General features: G+C 45.4%; 1 protein-coding gene across 1 annotated transcript; it reads left to right on the top strand.

Moving 5' to 3' along the window:
• Positions 1-1,603: 1,603 nt before the first annotated feature.
• On the top strand, positions 1,604-6,039 carry FUT4 (fucosyltransferase 4; the record flags this gene model as incomplete). The annotated part of the gene is made up of 1 exon (XM_083855788.1): positions 1,604-6,039. One exon carries the CDS (start codon positions 1,604-1,606, stop codon positions 2,792-2,794), a length of 1,191 nt encoding a protein of 396 aa, XP_083711914.1. The 3' UTR covers positions 2,795-6,039.
• Positions 6,040-9,037: the final 2,998 nt, after the last annotated feature.

Raw genomic sequence — 9,037 nt, 5'->3', positions numbered from 1 at the left:
GGGGGGCCATGGGATACAGCATGTAAATCATATCTCAGCTGGTTTGGGAAAACCCTTTTATGAGAGTTTAAAACCTCTGGCTGTTTCAGGTGTGGACTGGAAGAAATAAATGAGAATGCACATGGGAAGCAGCAGAGCAGTCCTGCTTTCTCATGGGCAATAGGGTAGGGTAGAACTGTGTCAGCCTTTGTGATGTGTATGGCAGGGCTTTCCTCCCCCTGTGGCCCTCTGCCCCGTGCTCCTGCATGTGTTCCTATATGGTGTTTGTGTGGCAAGGTTCTGGTAGTCATGGGGTGACAGGGGTGGCTTCTCTGAGAAGATGCTAGAAACCTCCCCCCATGTCTGGTGGAGCCAATACCAGCCAGCTCCAAGACAGGCACACCGCTGGCCATGGCTGACCCATCAGCGATAGCAATAGTACCTTTGGGATAATATATTTAAGAAGGAAAAAAGTTATTGCACAGAAGCAATTGCATCCAGGGAAGAGAGGAATGCAAATATGTGAGAGCAGACACCAAGGTCAGTGCAGAAGAAAGGGGCGGAGGTGCTGCAGGGGCTGGAGCAGAAGTTCCCGTGGTGAGGCAGGATGTTCCCCTGGAGCCCATGGAGGACCTCACACCAGAGCAGGTGGATGCCCATAGGAGGCTCTGCTGCCGAGCAGGTTCCTGCCAGGATCTCTGGCCCCATGGAAAAAGGAAGCCCACGCTGAGCCAGGCTTGCTGGTAGGACTTGCAACCCCACTGGGGACCCACACTGGAGCAGCCTGTTCCTCAAGGACTGCACCCTGGCGAAGGGACCCATGCTGGAGCAGTTTGTGAAGAACTGCGGGTCCTGAGAAGGACTCACGTTGGAGAAGTTCAGAGTTCTGTGGGAGGACTCACACTGGAGCAGGGGAAGGGTGTGAGGAGTCCTTCCCCTGAGGAGGAAGGAGCAGCAGAGACAGCATGTGATGAACTAACTGCAGCCACCATTCCCCATCCTCCTGTGCCGCTGTTGGGGAGGAGGCAGAGAAATTGTGAGCGACATTGAGCCCAGGGAGAGGGGTGGGGAGATGTTTTTCAATTTTGGTTTAATTTCCCATTACCCTAGTCTGATTTGATTGGCAATAAATTATTTCCCCAAATCGGTTTTATTTTGCCGTGACTGTAACTGCTGAGTGATCTCTCCCTGTCCTTATGCCGACCAGAGAGCCTTTCGTTCTATTTTCTCTCCTCTGCCTTGCAGTGGGGAAGCGCAGTGACAAAGCGGCCGTGACAAACACCCGGCACCGAGCCGGGGTCAACCCAGCAGAGGTGCCAGGGCGCGGGCGTGCCTACAACCCTTCCCGTGCGTGCTGGAGCCCGGGCTCCCACCGGGGACCCCCCTGAGTGCGGGGACACAAATTCCCTCTGCGGCCCCGAGTCGGGCATGGACAGCCGAGCGGCCCCGGGTGCCGCGGCGCTGTTGCCGCACGGGGGAGGCGGCGAGCTCGCGAAACCCCGGCAGGAGCCCGAGCACCGCTGTCCCCGGGGGCGGAGCGGCGGCGGCCGTGGCGGGCGAGCCGGGCCGGCACCCAGCGGCGGGGGCGGCCCCCGGGCCGGGCGGCGGCGGGCGGAGGACGGGCATGGCCGGGAGGGGCGGCGGCGGCACCTCCCCGCCTGCCCCGCCGGGGGTGGGGGCAGAGCGGCGGCGGCGGCAGCAGCCCCAGCCCCGGGATGCGCTTCCCGGCCCCGGCGGTGCCCTGCGCGGGGCAGAGCGGCGGCGGCGGGCGGCGGGGATGGCCGAGGCCCTGCGGCACTGCGGGCGGCTCCGCGGGCGGCGCTTGGCGCTGGCGGCCGGGCTGCTGGGCGCCGCCGCCGCGCTCACCCTCTACTCAGGGCTGCCCGAGCCGGCGCGGGCGGAGGGCGAGCCCGTCACCGTGCTGCTGTGGTGGGAGCCCTTCGGCCAAGCGCAGCGCCTGCCCGACTGCCAGCGGCGCTACAACATCAGCGGCTGCCTCTTCAGCGCCAACCGCAGCCGGCTGGGCGAGGCGCAGGCGGTGCTCTTCCACCACCGCGACCTGGCGCTGCACGGCGCCCGGGGGCTGCCCGCGGGGAACCCGCCGCGCCCGCCGCGCCAGCGATGGGTCTGGATGAACTTCGAGTCGCCGTCGCACTCTCCCGGGCTGAGGGGGCTGGCCGGGCTCTTCAACTGGACCATGTCCTACCGCCGCGACTCCGACGTGTTCGTTCCCTACGGGCACCTGTACGCGCCCCCCGCGCCCCGGCCCTTCGTCCTGCCCCGCAAGACGCGGCTGGTGGCCTGGGTGATCAGCAACTGGAACGAGCAGCACGCCCGGGTGCGCTACTACCGCCAGCTGAGGGAGCACCTGCCCATCGACGTGTACGGGGCGCGGGGGATGGCGCTGGCCGAGGGCGGCCTGCTGGAGACCGTGTCGGCCTACAAGTTCTACCTGGCCTTCGAGAACTCCCAGCACACCGACTACATCACCGAGAAGCTCTGGAAAAACGCTTTCTCCGCCAGCGCCGTGCCCGTCGTCCTCGGACCGCGCAGGGCCAACTACGAGCGCTTCATCCCCCCCGATTCCTTCATCCACGTCGACGACTTCCCCAGCCCCCGGCTGCTGGCCACCTACCTGAAATTCCTCGATAAAAACAAAACCAGCTACAGGCAGTACTTCGCCTGGAGGAAGAAGTACGACGTCCACGTCACCTCGTTCTGGGATGAGCATTTCTGCAAGGTCTGCGAGGCTGTCAGGGCGGCTGGGAATCAAATAAAGACTGTTGGAGATCTGGCCAGCTGGTTCGAAAGCTGATGTTCCTTGCCCGGACAGCCTTAGCCGAGCAGCAAGGGGTCGAGAGGGATGGGTCTCACAGGGATCATTAGCCACAGGGCTCTGGGTCACTTGAGGAAGTATTACAGGTACAGGAAAACAAGCTGTGAAAAGCCTACAAAGGGATGGCTTTTATTAAACAGAAAATTATGAAGGTACAAAGAGGCGTTATGTCAGATGATTCCTAAAGAGCAAAGTTAAAAATTTCCAAAAGTTGTGCAGTTACGGAACTTTTAAAGTTCTGCACAAATATCTGATGCCAAATTCCTCAGCTGTACAGCTGAAACCAATTTTGGCGGCTATGACAACTTCCTGGAGCGTGAAACTTTCCTCTGCTCACAGAGGATACGTGATCAGTGCTGGTTTTCTGTAACACTAAAGACAAAATGAATGTTTTAAACTGGTTTCTATGCATGTGAAAGCTATTTGCAGACAAACTCTGAGCCACGAGTGTTGAATGTAAGAATCTTATGGTACAGTAGCACATTTTAGCAATGCTAGAAATTGCAGAAGCCCGCTAATAATGCTTTGAACCAAATAATTGTTCTGTTTAGGAAAAAGCATATGGAGGGGACTGAATTCGAGTGGACAAACTGCTCAGATGATGTAAAGGATTTCTCCTACTACCTGCTGAAACCATAGGCATGTTTACCCTGTATGAAAGTAGAGTAGAACTTCAAATACAGGAAAACTCAGACTGTAGGGAAGAAAGCTGGAACGCTTCCACCCTCACTTTACTCAGGAATTAGAAAACGTTTACAGGTATCTGCATGTTTTTCTCTGCAAAATAATTGCCATATAGGAAAATGCAGGGAAAGGCTCAGAATGGCAGGGGTTTTATTACTGTATTGAGTATATATACAGAAAGGCTAACTTTTTTTTCAAGTATCAGTAGACAGTGCTGTTGTGTAGCAACTCTTTTGGTTTATGGCATGCATTTTTTAAAAAATCTGCTGGGCAACAGACTAGTCAGAATGGTGTTTTGTTGTTTTAAACATAATAATTACCAAAAAATCCCCTAACTCCTAAATCACTTCCACTCAAAAAGAAAATTACTGTAGAGAATAAGATCTACACTGTCGGTGAAATACAAATTGTTTGTGGAAAGAAGATAAAAAGGGAAGGATCTGCTGTTTTCTCTTCCGTTGGTTTTGAGGTCTTTTTCTGGCTCAGTTTTTAAATCAATAAATAGATTTTTTAAGGTAGAACTCCCTTTGCTCAGTGCCTGCCAGGAACATTTACAGTAGTTATTCCTTTTTAGACTCCCACATTTTGCTGGAGCCATCCTAGTAGTGGATGTGTGGTTACTTTTTGGTTACATGTAATCTTACTCAGCCAAAGCCAGAAAGAAACTTCAGTTACAATTACATATTCTTGCCAAGCTCAGCCTCCCTGTCTTTTGCAGCCATGAAGTCTGATGGCAAAAAAAAATGACAAGCTACAAGAGACCTGCCCAAATGAATAAGATGTTCATTCTGCTGCTTTTTAATCCATGGAGTTACTCAGAGACTTCATTCAGAAAATCATGGGCACAGAACAGGTGGGAAAAGAGGAAAACCAGTTGCAAATAAAATATTAATATCAGAACAGGCAACTTCACTGGCATTCATGAGTCATATTTAGGTTAGGAAAGGATTAGATTTGATTTAAGCAGTATGGGATGTTGGATGAGTGCTTTTAAGATGTATGAGCTGGCAGTCTACTGTAATTTATTTCTAGTTAGATGTTCCTCATGATTAGGTAAGCATGTAGCCAAGGCTGTTGGGAAAAAACCTAATAATAATGAAGTTCATTAATAATTTGCACAGTTGTACTAGTTCAGATCTTGCAGGCTTCTGCAATTATTCCCTTCTGCTTTTGTGCAGGGAGGGTTGGCTGAAAGTACTTGATGAACCTTTTTGTTTCCAGCGCTGGAGTTGCTGTAGAATATTTATTGGGAAGGGAGTGAAGTCAATCTATGCAATGTGGGATATAGTAGAGATGATTCTTAATGCTGCACTTTCACTTCAAGAGGTATAAGGTGATTGTTTAAAGTAAAACATTGTTCTTCATGGCATGGTCATATGTTTCTTTGTCAGCAGTTGCTACTCCCATAATACTGGGTTTGATATTTTTAAAACTCCAATATAGGTGGAGTATTAACAGTAATACCTAAGTGTCAGGATGATAGGTTCCTTCTTTTCCTTTGAATTTATAATATTTTTTTCTGTTCAGTTTTTATCAGAGTTCACATAACTGTATCCAAAACCCCAGTCTTAAAAGTGATGAAATAATATTTAAGATTGCACTGTTTTGTATCAGTCTGCTGAAACTGGTGCATTTTTTTCAGTCTTCCTAACTTTTTTTAGCATTTTGTGAAAGTTTCCAGGCATACAGTTCTTCTGTGTAATCATTAGCAATGCCACATGCAGAATATCAGGCTACAGGAGCATAGGAATTTCCAGAGATCACAAATGTTTTATTTTTCTTTTCTCAGTCTCTCTAAAAAAAAAAGAGTTGGAATTTTTGAGGAAATATTTTCATAAAATTCAGAAAAGAGCTACAAAGCAATTTAAGCATCATTTATGTAAAGTGAGCAGAATTGCACCGTTTTTGTAAATTGTGCATTTAGGGTTTTCAAGAACTGTACAGTGAAAACTGCAGATTTGTAATAATTATTGCAGAGCACTTGCATTGGGAGAAGAGGAGCCTTTTCTAATTCCATCATTCTTACATTGGATGTTGCAAATTTGTGGCTTTCCATTTGGGAGGAACCTCAGCCCAAGCCTATAGCTGCTGAAGTCAGTATTACAGAATTCCTATAAATCTCTGGTTTTTGGTCATCCACACCATGAGCTAATAGTGTGCAGTTACAGACAAAGGAGTAGCTTTTGTAAGGCACTTTGTAGAGCTCTTGTTCAATGATAAATATAAAGTTTGCCTGAACAAACTGGTTTGTACATTAGGTACTAGAACTCCACAAGGCATTGCAGATGATGTATAAATCCAGTTGTAAAAATTGGGGAAAGCCATTCTCTATTTGAAGTAGAAAAGTTTCCTTGAATACATTTTGAAAAAGTTTTTATTCCATGCCTTAAAATACTGGGGTGAAGGGAGAGATGGGAAGATCATTATATTTGGGGTTTTATAAGGAGAAGAATTGCAATTACTTTTTGATTATGATGTAAATGGAATAGAGAATTATGTGATTCCTCAAATTGCATATTGTATCTCAGGGAATTTTATACTGTAAGGTGTTTTGATCTTCATATAATGAATTAACTTTATATTAATTATATAGATTGACATTCAAAAATAAAGGAAGTAGTGCAAAACAACCCTATTTTTGTATTCTGTTGTCTGTGTTATGAAGGCTGAAGAAAACTGCTTTTTAAAGAGAATGGATGTCTTTTCATGTTTATTTCATAAATAAGAGTGGCTGATTGTTCTCAAAGTAGTCAGACCATCTGAGGTTAGGCATGAAACCTAGTTCTGCCAGGAGAAAAATATTTTCATAGCAGAGGCTGTGCTGAGTTATTTTCTATATGAAAAGGTGCATTTGTTGAAGCTGGGTGTTGGAAAAACAACATTTCAAACAAAATCAAAACCCAAACTTTCTCTTGACCTGCAGAGAATTTGAATGTGGTTGGGTTCTTTTTGCCCTCCCTTAAATTTCAAAACGAGACTATGTTTATTTTGTCATTCAGCATGTGCTGAATATCTACATTTTTAGCTACAGCTTTTTTCACAGTTGGTCATTGTTATAAATGCAATGGCAAATATCGGATTAATAAAAAGACAATTTATTAATAACACAATATCAAACACCAGCAAAATGAGAAAACCACAAAATAGGAAAATAGCAGCGCTGCGCCAAGTGGATAGGGGTCCGCACACCAGGGTACAAGACACTCAAATCCACGCCTGTGCAGCTTTCAGTCCACCCTTTTATAGGATTTTTCTGCCCTTAGGCAGTCCAGGTGTCCAGGGTGGGCCGAATAGTCCGAATTTCTTTTCGATGGCCTTCCCGGATCTTGTCAAGTCCCATTGATCCATTCCGGGAAGGTTCTTCCTTATGTCAATTATACAGGTCAGTGTTATGTTGATTTCAGTTTGCATGTGTGCCAGGGCGTTGCATTGGCGAGGAAGTGATTCTTATCGGGGCTGGCTAGTGTCTTTGTTCAGTCTGATGATCCTTGTCCTGTTTCGCAACTGAAGCCGTGCAGGCTGGGGAGGGAACGATTTGCTTCCTACAGGATTTTACATTTTATTAACATTGTTCTTATTATACATCGGATTATTATCATTTCATACACGAATTTTTACCCCAAATTTATCACATTCATGGTTGTCTTCAGCTGAGCAACAAAAGACCAAAGGCCAAAAGCTGTTTTTCCTAAACTTGTGTTCACACTGAATGCTGCACGAATGATGGCTTACCCCTCTCTTTACTCATCTTCTGCACAGCTTGGTGCACAGTATTGAGAAAGCATTTCTGAAAATTCATGCCCAGCTAAGAGGGGGTCAGACCAACAGACATTGCTTTTCCCCCTAAGGTGATTGAAGTTGTATCATTATCACATTTAACTTTTGCAAGTAGAGCTTAAACTGACTGCTTGCTTACTCCTGCTTGAGGGGGAAAACAATTTTTTTGCTCATTTTCCAGATGGTACTGCACACTGGGTTGGGGAAACTGGTGTAAATATTTTTCTGACAAATATTGGGTACCATTTGTTCAAGCTCATTTGGTGACTCTTGAGTGAGTTATGTCTGATTAAATTCACACAGCTCTATCCAACAGTCATATAAATGGTGTTTGTTTTAAGAGAGTAAATAACCCTTTGTAGGGCACACAGAGCTGACTCAATCTAAAATCTGTTGATGAGAACACAATGACTTAATGTGGATTTAAGTGACGTTTAACTAAAGATAACTCAGGATCCAAGTATAACAGCCTGTCTTTAATCAGTAAAAAAAGTCATTATTTGAATAACTTGCCTGTAACCAGCTTGGTTTATTAACCAACTCAGTTTAGCAATTTGCATAATTATGTGTTTTCTTCTGTGTGGTCATTAAAAAAGCAATACCCCGGGCCAGAATTTCTATATCTCCTTTGCATTCTGCAGCTTTTTATTTTTATGGTCTCGAGCTAAATACTTAAGCTTAATTTTGACACAATGGCAGCTGTTCCTGAGAGTCTCACCCTGAAGATTATCTGAGATAAAAAAGTTGAACCTGTTTTTCAGGAGTGCTTTGAGAGCTCCAGGGATTTCTTACTGCTGGCTCAATGTGTTCAGGAAGCATTGAGAAGCTATGATCACCTTTTAATTGAAAATTTTTCTCTAAAGGAGTTCATAGTTTTCTGAATTCCTTCAATGATTTTAGGTCCTTATAATTGCATGGGTTTAATTTTTGCAACAGATTTTAAACTGGACTTTATTTCAGGAATGCTCATTATTTCAATAATATTCTTTTAATAACTATGAAAAATGGTCCCAAATTTGGAACTTGAATTTTTCTGTATTTATCAAGACATCTTTAGAAGTTAATCAACCCTTAGGTTGGCTGTGTGCATTATGGAAGAAAATTCTGTATTTGCATCCTTGAATTTGCCACTGATGTAAAAAGTGCTGTAGATATTTTGGATTATGAGAAGCTCAGTCCAGGAAAACACAGAGCATTAGGAATTCCCAAGCTGTGGCCTGCTATGGCTCTGAGATCCTGATCACACGAATGCTTATGACTGGAAATTGGCCATCTTGCTTTTAAGCAGAAGGCAGAAAGATGATTGCAAATAAAAAGCATAGATTATTGGATTGTGAATATATTTTGGTGCATTTGTAATGCTGCCAAATAACTTTGTGTAATATAAAAATTATTGATTCATTTGAAGCAAGCACAACGGGACTACATGAAATACAGCAAAATAATTGTCCTAAAGGCAAAGCTGGGTTTGAAATGGAAAATTACACTGAAATTTAAAAGAAAAAAAAAAGGCATGCAATTGTGGGAAAGCATAGGTAGACATTTTGAATTGTTAAGTGGGAACAAACAGAGAATATTCTTGGAACTGCTGGGTCTAGCCCAAATTGAAACCAGAAAACATAGGTTCAGAGTCATGCTGGTGCTCATGCTTACATCTGCTTCTGAATAGGAATGGCCTCCTGAAATTAAGGCAGAGCTCTGAACATTTTTATTTCCCTTCCAATCCCAAGTGTATGTTTTGCTTGCCCTAACGTTGGTCTC

The sequence above is a fragment of the Zosterops lateralis genome (genome assembly GCF_965231275.1).
Source record: "Zosterops lateralis genome assembly, chromosome: 2".
Classification (NCBI taxonomy): Eukaryota; Metazoa; Chordata; class Aves; order Passeriformes; family Zosteropidae; genus Zosterops; species Zosterops lateralis.
This window is presented reverse-complemented; position numbering and strand designations above follow the sequence as displayed.